This window comes from Copadichromis virginalis, linkage group LG13 (assembly GCF_057382275.1).
Source record: "Copadichromis virginalis isolate Kocher_CV1m ecotype Utaka linkage group LG13, C_Virginalis_male_GT1.1, whole genome shotgun sequence".
NCBI lineage: Eukaryota > Metazoa > Chordata > Actinopteri > Cichliformes > Cichlidae > Copadichromis > Copadichromis virginalis.
In genome coordinates this window covers 14424686-14443631 of record NC_140630.1, presented here as the reverse complement: position 1 = coordinate 14443631, position 18946 = coordinate 14424686, and the positions used below count along the sequence as shown (strand labels likewise).

Here is an 18946-nt window from a genome sequence, read left to right as displayed (position 1 = left end):
ACTATGTGCTCTGAGGCCCTTCAGCTGGCTTCCCAATGGCTTTGACTGACTCAACAGCCCTGAGGGGTAAGACTGATATGGCAGGCTTAGAAAGAAGTGAGCTTACAGTGCTAAATGTGTATGTGCATGTAAAGCCACTCATTACAAGCGTTTAGTCATTAGGCATATCCCTAGCAGGCATACTATTTGAAAATCTAGCCTCAATGACATCATGTGTTTTTATATTTAGGTGTATTAAGGCGTTAAAGCCATCAAAGAATCTCAGGCTGAACAATAGGTAGTCATTTAAAAAGGCAAAACTAGACCTAACGCAGACATAACTCCAGTCAGCTCAGGCAAAGCGATGAAATTCTTCCTCTTTCTCCCTTGCTCTCAGTTTTTCTTTTTTTTTTTCAGTTTGTAACCTCAGTGGAAATGTGAAGTGAAATGACGCCTGCGCAGAGATACATCTGTGACTTTTTTGCCTGCAGCACACTCACTAAAAAAGATTAGGCTAAACCACACCAGGTAGCCTGTGCAGAACACAGATGGGGCCTGATTTATGGCGGTTTGTGTGCCTGGGCACAGAGACGGAGTGAAACAGGAAGAGGAGATGATAGGTGACTCATATTTTTTAATATAGATTGTTCTGAGAAATTGAATCATGCTAGTTCGGTCAAGGTCTTACATTTATTCCATCAGTCATTACAATTATAAGTTGTGCAGATAGCTAGGTCTATGGTTTAATGCCACATTATTTCAAATCTTACTTCAAAGTTTGCCACGCAAAAAAAAAGACAGAAAACTTATAGGAGCAAATCAGGGCACAACAGGTTTAAAAGGCTTAGTGTTTTAAAAATGTCAGCTCAGAAACCACATGAGTCTGCATTCAAAGATTTTCTTCTACACAACTCATCACAGAATTTCTCACGATCATTTCCAACAAATTACATCCCAAGCGATGCTGTGGTAAAACTCGCTAACCTCCCTTGGGCTCTGCCCTTTTCAGAGCTGAGTTCTGTATCTCACTTGTGTGTATCTCAGCCGCTCTATCATCACATGCTTGAGAAAGTCAGAAAAAAGCCAGTCATCCTAATTCACCCTGGACCCGCTAGATGAAAGAAGACATTTGTCTGTGTTTCAAGGATGAGTAGGAGGACTAAGACTAAATAAGCAAGATCAATATTTGTTGTGTTCATGGAATTAATTGGTTTAAATCTGTCTGCAATTATTTGTCGCTGACATATAAAGAAATGTTTAAATGTGCAGATTACTTCCATGCAGAAGCGGTTGGAGAAAAGCCACATTTGTGTATCCTGGTAACATGCTCTGAGAAATATACAGAAATTCAAACACACTGATCTGGTTTTTATGTTTCCTGTTAAGTTGTGAGAAGCCAGCAAAAGAGAGCTTGAAGATTAATAAGAGGAAGATATGCACAGTAGGTTACATTATATTCTCTGCAAAATCTTTTCTTTACAGCCTACGCACATTCCTTCTCAGAAGCAGACTGTTCAAGACAAGGCTGTCTGATTTCTTTAGACTTGTAACTCAATTCATTAATTTCACAATTTTATGTAAATTCACATTTTTTTATTTATTATAAACTTTCATATATTTTTTTTCTCCTTATTCGTTTGCTGCTCTAGTTATATTTTTTCCTGAATAACATGTTTTGTCATTGTAAGGCTGGCCATATGTCAATATGTTTTTTTCCCTTTAAATTCACCTACTCTTTGTTGACAACAAGCTAATTAACTATCACAGACACATAAAGGGCAAAAAAAAGAAAGAAAAACTATAACTAACCAGCATCCCCCCTGCAGAGTTCAGGGGGAAAATCTATGCATTCATTGATTTACATCATCCACTCGAATGTTCTCTGAACAGAAAGCGCAAAAACGTATATGATACTGCTATTAGTAAATACATTTGCTTATACAGACCAATCCCAGTCCACCAGTAAAACTAACATTGTGTGAGAGAATAGTGCAAACTGCATTAATAAATAATATGTACACTATAAATCTAAGAAAAACAGCTGCATGAAATACTACAGAAGTGTGTGTACAATCACGTGCCTGAAAGCTGTTTTCACCTGTCAAAATACGCAGTTATTATACAGTGCTATATATCGCCGATTTTTATAAAAGATTATGCTAATATAATTATTTTTTATATTTTTAATCTCCAGGTTTCACAAGTGGCTATTGCTGCTTAAGAAAAAAAATGTCCTTGAATGTCCAGAATAGACTTAGTTGAATGAATATGATTTTTATGGGCGAAAATATCAGATAATTTCAGTGGGCTGGCAGCAAACTCATTAAAATTGTTAATGATTGGTTTTGGGATGAACTCGTTTCGGTTTCTATTGTGAAAAAGTTCAAGAACCACTGGTCAGTGGATTAGGTTTGACTCCGTTATAGGTAAAGGGAAACAAAGAACGACAGCGGTCTTAAACGCAGATAGACTTTAGGACCCAGAGGCGTGTGAAGAGCACATGGCAAACTGTAGCTGCTCTGGGTCTAGAGGGGATGGCAAGTCCGCTTCACTATACTCTCCAACAGTCTCCTCTCATTCTGTCTGTGCTGTCGCTTTCTAACACCCTCCTCACATCAGCAACACCCTTTCCCAGAAACATTTAGCTAACACTTGCCGCTTATCTCTCGTTTCCCCCCTCACCGTTGTCCACCATATGTTTGGTGTTGCATGGAAAAGTTTCTGAGAGCTTCTTTCTTGGAGTGACAGCCTGCCGCATCTTGTTGGGAGTCTGGGTGGTGAAGTCTGTTTTCCTCCCTTTTCTTTTTCCCTCACACTCACTGTGAACTGCTTTGACCCGTATCTCCATCCTGTCACCAGTGTTGAAGCATCTGGTGGTAGCTACGTTAATAACGCAGTCTGACCGGAGCGCTTTTCCTCATTTCACCCTACCGAACCCGGGCATGATGCGAACCTGGAGGCGGCGGAAGAACTTTGGCTTGCTGATCCTCGCTCTCCGAGTCTGGTGCCTGTCCACGGCAGCAAAACATGCTGACAGCATGGTTTACAACATAGAGAGGGGTGAGTGGATATCTTTATTGTGAATATCAGTGCTATCACTCAGCGGGCTCATTGTCATGTACAGCTGCAGATGCTCAGCCACAGTCTGGTAACGTGATTTTCAGTGTTTGCACATTTTATTTATTTCTCTCTTTACAAAAAAAGCCGTTTCCTAGTCTCAAGCTGCGCATTTTACACATAGGCTGGGCAGAAAGGAAATTGGTTTTTTTAACATCAGTTTTCGTACTCAGATGGAAAAACAATAAAAGGAAGTCAGACTGCTGCGGATGAACAGATAGTTTGACATCCAGGAGGATGCAGCTTCATCTTTAGCCTGTAAACATAAACCCAAACAGGATGTCTCCTGAATGAATCAGCCACTGATTATGGGGTAGTCTGTGTATGGGATTGAGCACGTGACACAGTACAAATTTGTGCGTGTGGATGTGTGGATGTAATAAGAGAAAAGGAAAAGGAACAAAAATAAATGCCACCCACTGTTAAACGTAAGGAGCTATTCAAATATAGATATTTTTGAGGTGATCAAGCATGCTGAAGTGATAAATAAGAAAATACAGGCCATATAAGGTTAAAAGTGCACTACTGAAACAATACGACATGCTACCATCACAGCTGGAGCAGCTAATACAGATGTACAGTGCCAACAAGTCAATAATAAGCTTTCATGAAAGAGAAGTAGAAAGATTCAGCTCATGAGTTGTTTGCTGTCCACATCAGCCAGCTGTCGGATCATTAAAGCTGCCACACACTGGGTTAGTTAAAACAGAAATGCAGAGAGTAAAACAGTTGTAATGGGTTGCGTGAGCGTTGAACTAGGGCAGGCTCTTTTGTGGCAGCAGTCAGATACAGTAATGTTGGATATTGACTTCAGCCTCTATGTGAAACGTTTGTCACAGTCTCCCCCCACCTTGGTGGGGGCTCTTGCTACAGCGCTTTTAGTCATACTACAGTTTGTTCGAATGGAGGCAGAGAGGGTTTTTTTGTAGCAGACTCTTTTCATGTTCTCCCAAAATTGGGATAGACTAGGATAGACTTGGTCTATCCTATTAAAAATTATGATATAAACGTGCACAACACAATTTTTGACTTCTGAATTTTTAATTTATTTTGTTATTTATGGTGGTAAAAAGAAGACCAGATGTGCTGTAGTCATGTTCTCCATCCAGTAGCTGTAAAAGTTATGTCTATTCTCAGATTGGTAGCAAAAAAAAGGAAATAGTGTGAAGGTGTTATACAGCTACAAAGTCCAGAAAGGAAGGATTTAGAAAGGACTGGTTGGGTTGACAAAATATTGACCTTTGACATGGGATACTGATGTTTGCTTCCCACTTCCTAACAGTCACATGAATCTCTTTTAACCAGTGCCTCCCCACGTTAAATGATTATTTTGTTTTCTTTTTTTTGTAAAGAAATGTTGTCCTGTTTTGTTGTTCTTATGTGGAAATAACAAATTACGTAGGCGTGCACTGTAAGTAAAAGATTGTCACATTGGCCGGACACAAAAATCATGTCATAAATATCCATTTAGTCAAAATGGTTTGGCTTAACAGTGGCCTAAATCCATCATAACTGGATACTTGACTTAAGCCAGATTTGTGATGAGCCCTGCCAGAATCGGTCAAACTTATGCCAGTGCAGTGATTTCACACTTCTCCAGTGCTAGCCTTAGTGTTGCTGCTGACTGAAACTGATTCAATCCTTTTCTGTACCCCCCGGAAAAAAAAAACTCTGCGGCTAGTACCTCTGTTGCCAAATCTGGCAGTCCTATATGGATCAGATCAGCACTGACTGACATTCGGCCTTCCTGTGCCAACACTCAGCTGCAATCAGCAACCTGGACAGAGTTCAGAAACTGTTGTGTTGTCATTTAGTGAAATAAGTGATGCATTAGATAATGAGGACATTCTCTGTAGTGGTTTTGAAAGTGCCTGAGCGAGCATGTCCAAGGCTTTGAAGCCAGTAATAATGCATATTTGAAGACATGTGCTACAAATAAAATAGTAATATTCACCAAAAAGTAGGGAAAAAGTGTCAAAAACTTTACATTTAAGTTCCGCAGATTAAAATTAATCTGTTTAAAGGTTTTGTGCTATGAATGCAGTCTTTCATCGTACTGTATAATCATTTGCTTTGTCATACTCCCATCCCCTCTGATTAAAACTTTGACTGACAGCTCAGGAAGTGATTAGAATAGTAACATATTTCATGTTTAAGCTGGGAGATCAGCTTCTTTGTGAAAGTAGCTGTAATTAAATTTTGGTTGCACAGTGTTTAACAAGCCTACAAAGTAAAACTCAGGTTATCAGTAGTTGACTCAGCCTTCTGCTTGTTAGCCTTCAGAAAGCTTGTTTATATTTATGACTGGAATATTGAGTATGTTTGAATAACCATTTGTGTTTTCTTGTGTGAAGTGCTACGGCCCTTCAGGGCTCAGTTGTCTTCTGAACTTTTATAGCAAAAATAAAATAAAAGTCCCATAAGGGCGAGAATCAAGCAGGCCGTGTTTGTAAATCTTTGATGAATCGTTCTGTCTATTGCTTTCTCTCTCTGCCTGACTTTCTTTGTCTCTCGTCTGCATATCAACTGGTTTTCTAAGGGTCTTTTTTTTCCCCTTTTTTCCGGGTGGAGGAAACTCAATAAATAATTAGAGACAGAACCAAATGACCTGGATTAGATTTGAGGATATCAGCTGGTCAGACTGACTGCAGCTTCAGACAGAATTAATTAGAAAGATTAAAATGTCTGTTTTGTCTAAACAAACAGACAGCGGGGAGAATAAAACCTACCCCGAGTGCCCTGAAACACACAATAATGTATGCACAGACTCCTTGGTCTCCGAGGAGCATCGGTCACCTTTCAGCACAGTTTCCTGGGAAGTAGCTCTAGCCCATTCTCCAGTCTGTGGTGGAATGCTGACTATCGTCTGTGTGGGGAAAAAAACAACAGGTTTCTGTAAAATCCATTTAGGAAATAACCTCATCCTGGTCTGTCTCTCAAGCCCCTCCATAAGCTGTCACTTGACATTTTGAGGACAGGCTGGCATTGATCTGTTGGCCGCGAGGGAAGGCCACGCACAGTTAGAGTTGTCTCCCTCTGTTAAGCATCATTGGTCATTATAGCCATCAGTGTGATTTAGCTTCCTCCTGCTCTGCCTGTGGATGCTACAGATACATAATAGATATGCTGATGTCATGCGAAGGCAACTTAACACAGCGGTACACAAAAAACAGCAGTCACAAGCGACTCGGAATCGAATATGTATACATGGAATAATTCCTGATTTTATTAAGAAAGAACAGGGTGGAAAAAAAAGAGAATATGTTAGCGATGTATTGTGAAACTGTGAGAAATCTGGGTGTTAGACAGCATCAGAGCTACAGACCACCACCTAAAGAGCTCTGACAAACAGCAGTCAGTCATGTGTGTGATGGATAAGAGTGGGTGCATTTCTCTCCAGTCTGCATTATCCTTTAGAGAACCAAAAAAAAAGACACTGAGACAGGTGAGAAAGCAGTCAGTCACCTACATTTACCGCAGTGATTGGATGTGTCAGACCGCCTGTGATGCTTACATATTTTAGTGGGACACTTTCCCCTGCACTGAAGGAAAAAATCTTTATAGTGGAGCAAAGAGAGGAAGAAAGGAATACTGAATAGGTGCAAAATAGGATGGGAACATGGAGTCGCTCCTGTCACCACTGTGAACAGCGAGCTGTTATTTATGCTAGAATGCAGAAGAATGACAGATTTCTGAGAAGTTTAAACATGCAGTCGTCTCTGCTCGCGTCCATAATGAATGCGTGGCTTGCTGGAAGTGTAGCACAAATGGGAAGTGTACAAAAGAGCTAGTGAACATATGATTTCTTGAGAGCAGCGGTTCCTTGTTTGTTTCTTTTCCTTTGACCAACCATCCCTCTGAAGAAATATTAGGTTTCACTCAGATGAGAGAAGCATGGAAGTGGACTGATGCAACAACATGATTCAGGTTTGAGACTCACGCAGCTGCACAGCAGGCTGAACCATCAGGTTGCCCTACATCAATAATTTCACAACAGAAAGGTCACCACACCTCCATGTCAGCCTGTTTACCTTGAGATGTTGGTTATTGGATCCAGTCATGCTCTTCAGCCAATAGCCGTTATATCCTGAAGCTTTTCATGGAAGGAATTGAAGCTGTTTTGAGAGAATAGTATATGAAGAACACTTTTTTTTTTAGAGACATGTGAAGCAGAATTGGCTCTGCTTTCTCCACAGAATTTGGGACCTCTTGATCTTTGTCTTATTGGAGTGCCCATACTTGAATTTCCTTCCTTCAAGAACACAAAAGGTTTTGCTGAGTGTTTTGTTTTTGTTTTGTTTTTGGTAAAAATTTAGCACACGTTGAATCACTGATTACATAATTGCATATTCTGAATGAATACAATCATTCAGTCCTTTCCACACATAGAGTGGGCTGCTTAGGTATATTAATGGCCACCCAAATATGCACTGTGAAATGTCTGAAATGTTATTTTTTTTAATAATCTGAAAGAATTGCATGTTAGACCTGTGATGTTAGGCCTAATGTGTAGCTTGCCTTTCATCTTATAGAAGCTAGGAAAGGCTCCAATTGCCCCATTAGCTGCATAACAGGGTAAAAAAAATGCATGTGTCATAAGATTAACGCTACATAGAAAGTTATTTTCGGCTGCTTCCTTGTCACACGTGGTCGTCAGAGCAGGTTTCTCTTCATGTTTGTTTTGGGATTTTACACCAGATTTTTGACACAATCGGGAAAACTGGAAACTGAGAGGGATAGCATCCTTGCTCTTATTTTGAAAGGCTGAAATGGCTGCTAAGGAGTTAGCCTTAGCCTTATGTTGCTCAGTCATCGTATTTGTCAGAGCCCCAAAAATATAGCTATAGATAGCAGCTATTTGCTGGTATATGTGGTACCATATATATGCCGTTTATGACAGCCAATAAAGGAAAATTAAAAAATGTCGAAGACACAGAAGAAATAGAATTTAACTTGTTATAGACATTATATACTATACTACAGTCTCACTGAAGCGGTGCTTGGAGATTAAAGTCTGGAGATCACCAGAATCAGTAGAATCGCTCTCTGGTTACTATTAATCATTTCAGGAGTTGTAGACAGGAATAGGGTCAGTGATTAAGGAACTGACCGACTGACCAATTGACTAAGATTATCATTGTAATAACAAGCTGCTAGCATTACTGATATTTTGTTAAACCTTGTCTCCCCTGCTGATGGCTTTTGGGTGACCCAGGATGTGTGATAAGTTCCAGTTAATCCCTAAATCCCCCGAGCTGAAATCCCTATAGCTCTGAGACATAATGCCCAAATCTGTGCAAGACAAGACGGGAATTGGCTATTCCACTGTTGCTCCCACAGGATGTGAATAAGACACACGAGTAAATCTCACTAAACCACGCTGAGAAATCTTGTATTACCATCATTTCACTCTGAGCCAGTGATTGCTCGATCAGAACAATAATGATGTGTGTTTGGAATGGATCTAGGAGGTAACACATCCAGGATTAACACCTTCAGCACTAATTACACCAGTTTGTTATCACAGGAAGAGTGTGCAATGTGGGAACAGATAGTAGGCACTGTTGAATTGTTGGTAATGAGGTAACATTGTAGTTATCTATCCCTGCAAAAGACCCTGGGACACTTTAGAGTGGTCTCTTTCACTGTGTCTAAAAAGCTCATAATGCTTTTCCTCTTTGTTACATTTTAAGCCCATTTATTTTTTCCCTTAGAAATCATAGAAGAAAAATTGCAGGGCTGAAAAACTAGTCAGTCTTACTCAGAGTGCTGGGTAAATCTTTTGATGCATTGTTTAAACAGAAATTTCTTGGGGTTTTTTCTCCTGTAAAAAGAACATCAGTGCTTTATTTTGATCTCAAAGAATTTTTTGTTTGTTTTTTTGAAGTCTTTTTTTTTTTAACCAGTGCTCGAGGCATGGCTCTAGTTACAGCAATGCTGGCTTGTCCTTTCATTATTTATTTGGTCCACTGGTTTGGTTCAGAATAAAATATTTCAACAACTTTCTGATTGTAGTTCCGTGGCGGTTTTCATGGCTCCTGAGGTTACATCCTGCTGATACAACCTCTAGGCAGTTTTTTTTATAATGGTACCATGAGGTTGACATTTTTAGTTTTATGTAAAATGTCATGACAGCATTTTAATTTATTGGCATGACCTGTGGTCCAGACATCCATGCTGCTCAAAAGAACAAGTGATGCAATCGCTTTTTACTTTTACACCAAGAGCTGTCAGAGTGTTCCAGTGGAATATATCACCAACCGCATCGACTTATATATCCAAGATGGATTGGATTATGACTAAAAGTACTTGCTAAAGTAAGGACAGTCCTGCCTGTCTCAGCTGTATGCTGTACTTTGCGCAGCAGCAAGATCCTGGGTTCAAAGCCACCCATAGTGAGATTGCCCACAAAAAATCCTTGTTGGCCATGCTGTGGGTTAGCCCATGCAGGCCCCATAGTACTTTTACCTCACAGGCCCACATGAAGGCCCCTATTTTTGTGAGCAACCTCTTCTGGGCTTGCCCATAGAAAACCCATATAGGGCTCCTAAAAGCCTGACTTTTGTCTGACCTGTGTGGTCAAACCCACTCAGATTTCCCTGTCTGCACAGCCCCACCGTTCATCTACACCACCCACTGTGGGTCTGCACAGGAGTATTTGCTGCAAAACTGTTTGCAATAAGAAAACACTATACAGGGAAGTGGAAAAAGCAGCTGATTTAAAACCTCGGTAAATTGGAAGTTAGACTGGATCTTATTGATATACTGCAAAAGAACTCAAATGAAAATATTAGACTGTTAGGGAGAGTGCTTGATAGACAAATACATGTTTGTATATCAAGGATATATCTCCAGTCCAAGTCTGGGAGGAACGACAAATCCACTGTGCGTTACACTGTTAAAGGCATCCAGTGTAAAAATCTGCCAAATCCAAAATGTGGTGCTACCTGCTGCGGTGACCCATTGTGAATGGGCAGCTTACTGTGGGCCCCAGTACTGGCGTGAAATGCAGTGGCACATGTAGGCCCTGCACTGCTGGGCCCGGGTGGGGTCCCAGTAGTGTGTGTGTGTGTGTGTGTGTGTGTGTGTGTGTGTGTGTGTAAAGACATTTTTATTTACTAAATACTAAGATAAGATAAGATAAGATAAGATAAAACTTTATTAATCCCTCGGGTGGGTTCCTCTGGGAAATTCGGGGGATTAATAAAGTTTTATCTTATCTTATCTTAGTATTTACTACTATAACTTATTACATTTTCTTCAAGATAAAAGTGTAATTTCTAGGAAGGCGTTCATAGTTTGCTTTTGAACATTGCAAATGTGTGGAAATTATGCTGTAGCTTCAGCTTTCTTGTTTAATGCACTTCCATTCTGGGACAATGTGAACTAATGTTGAGCAAGCAGGCCAGTTATACTGCTCAAGATAAAACACCAAATTGAAATATACATTTGTACATTAATCTCTATAAGAGAAGCCTGTCTGTTCACCGAGTGACTTATTTTCCATTGAAAGTCTTTTCTTTGAAGTTGCTTCCACCATCAAACTTTAATTCATATGCAGGAAAGTATCTAGCACCTCCGAGAGCTACAGCGCTCCTTTTTTTTTAAACAATGCCATTACTACTTTTGAATGTCTTTTATTAGTCTACGAACATAATATTGAAGTAGGAACTGTAAAATGCTCCCTTTGATGTGTTAAAAAGAAATGCGTTGTAAAAGGAAATAAAAGCTGTAGTGCTGAGTTCTGCAATAAGTCTTACTGAATAAGCTGTAATATGGTAGACGGTCACAAAGATATATTGATGTTATTATATTTTTCTGAGAAACTTCTGATTAAATAAGTGCTAGCACAACCTCACTTTTTAATGTGTTTCTTTATATTGAGACCTATTATTGTGTATAGCGGCCTCATCCACCATTTTTTATAAAGCACTTTCTTTCTAGGCAAGCAATTATATATTTAGAAATCAGCAAATACTATTAAGTCCGGAAACATAGAAACACTGGGTCAAAGACCCAGTACTATGACACTGTGGCTCTCTAAGGGGAGTTACTTTTGGCTGTGCATGGTAACTTCACACCTGTTTTCCAGGCAAACTCATTGTGATGACAGGACCATAAGACGTTACAACGTCTGGCCAAGAAATTGTCTCACACATGAAACTCTGTAAAACCATCTGGTTTAATTCCTTTCACATTCCCCTGATCTCCAGTCCACTCAGCTAAACTAAGCTAACTATCTGCTGGTTATAGCTTCATATTTAACAAAGATGAGATTGATATTGATGCCTTCCTCTAACTCTAAGGAAGAAAGGAACTACTTTAGTACTTGTGTAAATGTACATGCGTGATAGAGATGAAAAATACATAATAAAAAATGAAAAATATCCCTCTTTGAAAGCTTATAATGTGTAATGTACAAAGGTGGAAATGGCCTCGGTATTTCATTCAGAGAAACACTTCTTTATTTGATTTCATATCAGTTAAGGATGAAAAAAGCCAGCCTGCCTACACTTATAACAACGCTCATCTCACGCTCACGCAGGGATTTTAGTTTGGGTCAATGTCTTACCATTTTGTAATCAATAAGGAAAGTCAATACAGTAATCACTCCCAGAAATGGTTCTGGATCAGATCCAGATTTCCATCAAATCCAATTGTAACAGTTGAACTCACCTATGCTGTGTGTTTCTTATCAGCGTTTTGGCAGTTGTCCCTGTGTATGCGCTGGGTACCGTCATTTTCCTTTTTCAAGCTAAAAGCCTCTTCAGTGATTCACTGTTGGCCAAGATTCACCTTTCTGAGGGCATTTACAGATGATTGGAGGCTTAGAGGGTTGGTTTTGCAGCCGCTGTGCAGATATTGACCAATAAATCTTCACCATTATCAAATCCATAATCAGAGTTCTTATCCTTTGATCAGCTGGCATTAAAGGTCTCTTCTCTGTGTTGAGAAATAACTGAAGTCATGTCTTCAGGCTTTGTTGTGTTTCCTTGATTTTATTTTTAACTCTGCTCAAAGAGTTCCTGCTTGATGACTTTTTCTCTTTGTGTCACGTTGTCTGAAATATTTCGCAGCTCTTCACTTTGTGATTCTTCTGTTTGCATAATAATGAATATTTTTACAGCTTTTTACTATACAACATATAATATATATAATAAACAACCTAATAATAAGTTGATTTGCAGTGAATTATTTATAGAAGACTCTTACTAAGAAGCTGTGGCTACTGTACCTTAAAGATAAAGATGGTTGTACCAAATATTGACTTTCAAGCGTGTTAGAATTGTATAAACTCTTTTTTAGGTAAAAAGGCAAACACAGCCTTATTTCCTGTTTTCCCAGCAAAACATAAAGACGTTAAGTTACACTTAGTTTGTATGCATATGTTGTTTGACGCTAATCTGATTGCAGAAGGTCTCTCAAGTCCCGCTGTGGTGTTCATCTTCTCTTGTGTTTCCTTGAACATTTTGCTTATAGATTGCTAAATGTCCTTCATCCTGCTGAACACGTCATAGACACCTCAGCTTCACTACTGGAACTTCAACATTATGCACTCCACACTGTATATAAATGCCACTTGTTTTGCACATATTCAACTCTGTATATTTTATATATTTTATTATTATTATTATTATTATTATTGTTTTATTTTATTTTTTTACTATTTAATTTGTAAAAATGTGTATACACACACACACACACACACACACACACACACACACACACACACGTAGGAAAATATTTAGTATACACATCCAGAAATGCATACACTATTATATATTGTACATATATTTATTAGTTTCAGGTTGGCCATTCTTGTATTTTGCTCGTTTGTGTTGTTGTGTTTGCACATCTCTGTTGCTTGTGGGGCTCGCACACAAGAATTTCACTCGCATGTGCTGTGCCAGTGTGCCTGCACATGTGATGTGACAATAAAAAGTGATTTGATTTGATTTGATTTGATTTGATTCATAAACTCGTTTTGACGTTATGTTTTGTATTCTCTTATCCATCTCACTAGAGGGACCCTATAATAAAATTGCTTGTTGATCAGATACAAAAGCAGCCAGACATATGCATTTTTCAAAAGGTAATCCATGCTGCTTTGGCTGCTTTGCTTAAATCCCTCCACAATATAAACACCTTTCTCAATCAAAAAGATAAATGGACAAAAAGATGTGAAAGTTATCAGAGAAGCCTTTTGTTGCAGCAGGTAAAATACCAAGTCTATGTAATGAGGTAGAGTTTTTCCCAGAGTCCAGCAGCCTCTTCGATTTGACTGCAGTAATTGTGGCTCATTTTGTTTGTTTATGTTTTTGGCTGTTTCACTGCCCTGCTGAGAAAAGTGGACATCGGCCTCTGTTTGAATTCCCATTTCCTACCAGTAATACTAAGCTGTGCAGAATATGAAATAGTGGCAGAAAGAAAAATATATTTGTTAGATCATCAAAACAGAGTTGTCTTTAAAAGAAATCTGGGTTATGAGGCTATTTAAAGAGAGCTTGGGGGAAAGATGATCTTGGCTGCAAAACAGAACTTGTGTTTTTCATGTGTGACCCACAGATAATTCTGCCTTGTGTCCAATATGGGGGTACAACTGTGGTTGGCTTAGCAGTCATGGAGCTCTCAGAAAACATACGGGATTAACCCAGTTTTAGTGTGAATTTAAAAGGTTCCCAAAGAGGATAAAACCCGTGAGAATGATGATGAATGTCATATTTCTCTGCTGTTTGAAGGGAACTTTCTTTTAAGTTTGCTTTGGCAGATGTTGCAAACTGAAGCCTAGCACACACAAAATGCTACAAAAACTCATTAATTCACATATTAAAGGGGTCACTGTACTTCAAACAAAGCGCTTACCAGAACATCAAACGGCATCTAAACCCCCCCGAATTAGGGAGGCTACGTCCAACATTGAGTGAGCACGCTTACTTTACCCAGAGACTGGCCATGTGTGTGGAGGAGAGAAAATGGGCAGGATTAGATTTCACAAAACTCCCTTTGTCTCTTTTTGTGTAGAGACAAATGTAACGAGATGGATGCCTTCAAGGAAAGATTTTCCGTATGTTGCTCTTTATGATGGCAAGCTCGTTAGAATGTGGCTTTACAGAAGAATTAGAAATACTTAGATGTGGGCTGAAAACACATTGTACTAACTAGTTTGTTTTGAGCTCACCCAGGCTTGAAGTCTCCACTCCAAACTGATATTGTTTAAGGATCGCAAACTCATTTAGTGTCAGAGAGCTCTAAATGATTTGTGAGGGACCCTGGTGGAAGTGATGAAGTCTTTAATTAACAAGACGTCTGCCTGGCTTTCCTTTTATAGCTCTTTTTTAATGGCACTCCAGCCGCAGCCTGTGGTCTCAGTCATGCTGCTCCGTCTGTCTAACGTGGTTTTCGTGCACCACTAAAACCAACAAACTACCATCGGCATATGTTCAAATATCCCATTAAATGTAGGAGGTCCCTTTTATGCCCTTGTTAGCTTATTATGTACTGTGGCTAAGTTGAGAGTGTGGGCCACGCTGAGAACACAGACAAGCCGCCGTCACAGACAGTTTGGAGTTGTATGAAGCGTAGTCACGGTGGCACAGGAGTCAGTCTTCAAAGACAAGAATTGTCACCCTTTGAAGAGACAAACGTACCTGAAAATCAAAACACCTCCAGGCGGGAGGAGGAGCAACAAAATATGTGGGATTGTAGCATTTCTGCTCAGTGTACTGCTGAACTCTTGTTGCACTGTGTATAATGTTACACATGCACATGCAGACACGTGGATGCTTTACTGCAAATCTCCAAGGATTAGAGAATATGCCGAGACTTTAGATGTATAGTAAATAGAGGCGGCGCACTCACTCTCAGTTTTACTTTGTTGATAGCGGGAGCGTGAAACCTCAAACAGCCTCTCCCCTCCCCTTTTAACACTCTCTATTCAATCCTCTACGGGTTTGTAACATTTATTGGGCTACACAGGAATCCTGCTGGGCTAGCAACAGCACAGACATGCTCTGTAAGGCCGTTAGGGACAGCCAAGTCTTCTGTGGAGCTGAGAGAGACACTGAGAGAGCAGAGGGAATTGTGACTGATTCCCACATTTTGCTCCAAGCATTGATATGGTTTACTATACTTCATCTTATTCTATACACAGTAAGTTTCTTTCTGTCCCAAAAGAGCAATCTTTTAAAAACTAATTAGCTTAACCAGTTTCTTACTTTGGTAATTTAGCTCTATTACAAGTTTGGAAGAGGAGTAAAATGATATGTGGAAAAGAGGAGGAAACAGCACAGTATGGTGCTCGTTCCTGAACTACTATACAAAGTTGGACAGGAAGAAAGATAAAGGTATGTGTATATATATATATATATATATATATATATATATATATATATATATATATATATATATATATATATATATATATATATATATACATATATATATATATAAGAAATGGGAAAGACAATTTCATCCTACCTTTTTTAGAAAAAAAAACCCCCATTCCCATCTGGGGAAATATTGCAGAAGAAGAGTTATAAACTGCGTGAGAGCATCTATTATTGATGCTCTGTCTGTGGCTGTGGTCTTGTTGCAAGGGTCCTTTGGGGGATAGCATATCTACTCGCAGGAACAGGAGTGAGCTTTTACTCTTTCTCTGCAGCACCGACCACAGTCTTTAATAGTGTTCTGCTCTGCTGTGTGTCTGAGCCTTCCAAGCTTTTGTTGCATTAATGGTGTCCTTGAATTATTGAGGATATTACACAGCAGCTTTGACCCACATTTCTGACCCCTTTGTTTGCAATCTGTATTGTTTGTAGCTTGATGCTAAATTTCAAGCTAATCTGTGCTGATGATCTTTTCACAGGAAGTAGTCCAGACAAGGCCAAACAGAGCGGGGAGGCAACCAGGCCGCAAACTTACGAGACCGCCATACCTCTGTTGCTGAAGGGCAAAGAGCGCAGACCTCTCAGCCAACTCACATCTGGGGTAAATACTCTCAAAACCATTTAGCAGAAATAGCTTATTGGTAATAAGCTGACTCAGCCAGATACTGAACTAATGTCAGTGTGCTTTTCAGAGTGCAGCCAAGTATAGATGTCTGGCTTTTTGTTTAACATAAACACAGTATATGATTCCTTCCTCTGTTGCCTCCATCTGTTGCCTGTCTATTTAATTTCTTTTGGTAGAGAAGTCCCCTCTTTTGCTATGTTTTCCCTCCATGTCATGCCCCTTTTTGTAGTTCTTCTCCTTCCATGCTATCGGCTTTGTTTTGAACATGTCCTCATTTCTTTGTTAAATATGAGTTTGCCACACACTAGACACTACATATTGTGAACTTATTGCTAAAAGCTCTGTAACAGCTTGTAAAGAGTGTCATTTCGTTCATGTACTACACATTATAAGCTAGATTAAAAGATATATACAAATCATCCCTCTCTGGTTTCTCTAAACATGCCTTCTCAGGCTATGAAACCCTGTCTGTTCCACTTACTACAGCTGGAAAGGGAAATGTTTGAAATTTGGCATCTCTACCGCAACTTAAGGAAACTTTCCAGAGGAGGGAAATGTGTAGGTATTCAGAACTCCCTGAGCAATCAAACACTTTTCCTCGTGCAGGGAAGTCACCATCTGAACGATTTGTTTTGTTTAGGATTTTTTTCCCAGCGTTATGTGCCTGCCTCACAGTCAGTCATCACAAAAATGTCACATACTGTGGGGAAGTGAAACTACGTTTTATAGCCTTAATCATTTTGAGCTACATTAGCCATATTTTTCTATCACCTACTGTGCTGATATAAGGCATTTTTGTTAAGGCGAGACAATAGTTAAAGCAGCCTGCTGTCCCATATTAAACTTACTACAAGGGTAACTTGTGATTGTCTTATCAGAGACTGCAGTAAAAGTCACAACACAGAGGCAGATTTATGCACACACTGGTCATTTTGTTGGGTATACTTCGCTGTTCCTATTGTCTTCAGTCGTGCCTAAATTCTTCATGGCACAAATTAAACAAGGTGTTGGAAACATTGATCATTTCATCAGAGATTTTGGTCAATATTGACATCATAGCATCACACTCTGCCCTAGATTTATCAGCCTTGTTGTAAATTCCTCTTCCATCACCTCATAGTGATGCTCTTGTGGATTTAGAGCTGATGACTGTGCAGGCCGTTTGACTGCACTGGATTCACTGTCATGATCAAGAAACCAGTTTGAGATGATTTGAGCTTTGTGATGTGGTGTGTTGTCCTGCTAGAAGCAGCAATATTCAAGGAAGCTGTGGCATTTAAGCAGCTCAGCTGGTACTGAGGGGCCCGAAGAGTGCCAGAAATATCTCCCACAAATCATGCAAACAGCAGCAGCCTGAACTGTTGATACAAGGCAGCATGGATCCATGCTTTCATGTTGCTCATACCAATGTCTGACCCCATCTTCTGAATGTTGTAGCAGAAATCTATTCATCAGACCAGGCAATATTTTCTAGTCTTTTATTGTTCAGGTTTTGGGAGCCGTTGTGCATTGTAGCCTTAGTTTCCTGTTCTTACCTGCAGGAGTCACAATACTTGTGGTCTTCTGTTGCTGTAGCCTATCTGAGAGATGTTATCTTACTGCTGGTAATAGTCTGCTGACATCTGCCATCAACAAGGCATTCTCACATTTTCACAGGCATCTTCAGGCTCTGCTTAGATGTATATTACATATTTGTATCGATACGCAGCTGAACAGGTGTAAAATGGTCAGCTACGGTATACCTGCCTTGTGTGCCAAGTAGAAGTTTTCTTGGAGCTGTAAAGTATTGCAGAATTATGACACATTGTCTTTGTTGCACAGTAGACATGACATGAATTGTCCACACACATACTTGCAGACACACAGCTTCAGACTGGCCAGCAGAGTATTTCCCCGAAGGCATCGGTCAGCTATCCTAAGAAATGTCACTGTGAAAGAGCACTCTGTTCATCTAAAATATCAGCTGATGAAATATAAATCCATTTCTGCTTAGTGTGAACATGTCTGACCCTTTTTCCTCTCTGCTAGCTTACGTTCATGAATCCTTTTTTACAAAACTGAGGCTCTAAAGCATGGAACTTCTTTGCCTCTGTTTTGCCTTAAGGACGATGCTAATTTTCAGAAAAGCATTAACTCACCTTAAAGCTATATTTTGGAAATTGACATTTTAATATTTGATAGAGGATTCAATTTTTAAATGACACTTGCAGCCATTCGTCATTAACACCAAACCACTCACGTCACGTAATCATTACAGCTGTTGCGACACTTTTTCTCTTCCAAAAAAATCAAACTTACGTTTTGGACCAAGTCTGAAATACTGTCAAAATACATTATTGCAGATTTTGTGTTTTTATACACCAGTGACAAAAAGTCCCATTTTAAGTGAGGCTTTATCAATTTATTGCAAACAAACCTTGTCAGAAGCAAAGAAGCAACATGTCATTGAGTGACATGTGGTTTCCCACACAACACCATTAATTAGTCCTCCTCCTTGTTCCATTATTCTTTTGCAAAACCTAAACCAATCCACTGTCAAAGCATCTTAACATTGTCTGTTTTTAGACACATCTTCATGCTGAAAAATACACTGTTTCCTGAGTTGTCTCAATATGCTGTGAAACATTAAACAGCAACAGTACAGTTTCCTCAGTAACAGTAACAAATCCCTTCACTATATTATTCATTGTAATTCTATTCAGTGGATTTGTTTCCATTAAAGGCTTAAGGATTGTCATGGTATAAATGGAAGTTGATTCCAGATTTGGGAAGTGAATGATGTGGAAGTTTTCTTCCTGTTCCTCTAGCACTATTGTGCCTTGCCCCATCCTGCTTTGTG

The 18946-nt window shown here is 39.4% G+C and overlaps 1 protein-coding gene across 2 annotated transcripts in view; it reads left to right on the top strand.

Moving 5' to 3' along the window:
- Positions 1-2548: 2548 nt before the first annotated feature.
- Positions 2549-18946, top strand: part of adam12b (ADAM metallopeptidase domain 12b) — a 100242-nt gene continuing 83844 nt past the window's right edge. For both annotated transcript variants that reach the window (XM_085477462.1, XM_085477461.1), the window contains exons 1-2: positions 2549-3039; positions 15962-16083. In XM_085477462.1, coding sequence (XP_085333588.1) covers positions 2922-3039; positions 15962-16083 — 240 coding nt within the window. In that variant the 5' untranslated portion in view covers positions 2549-2921. The remainder of the gene's footprint in view (positions 3040-15961; positions 16084-18946) is intronic.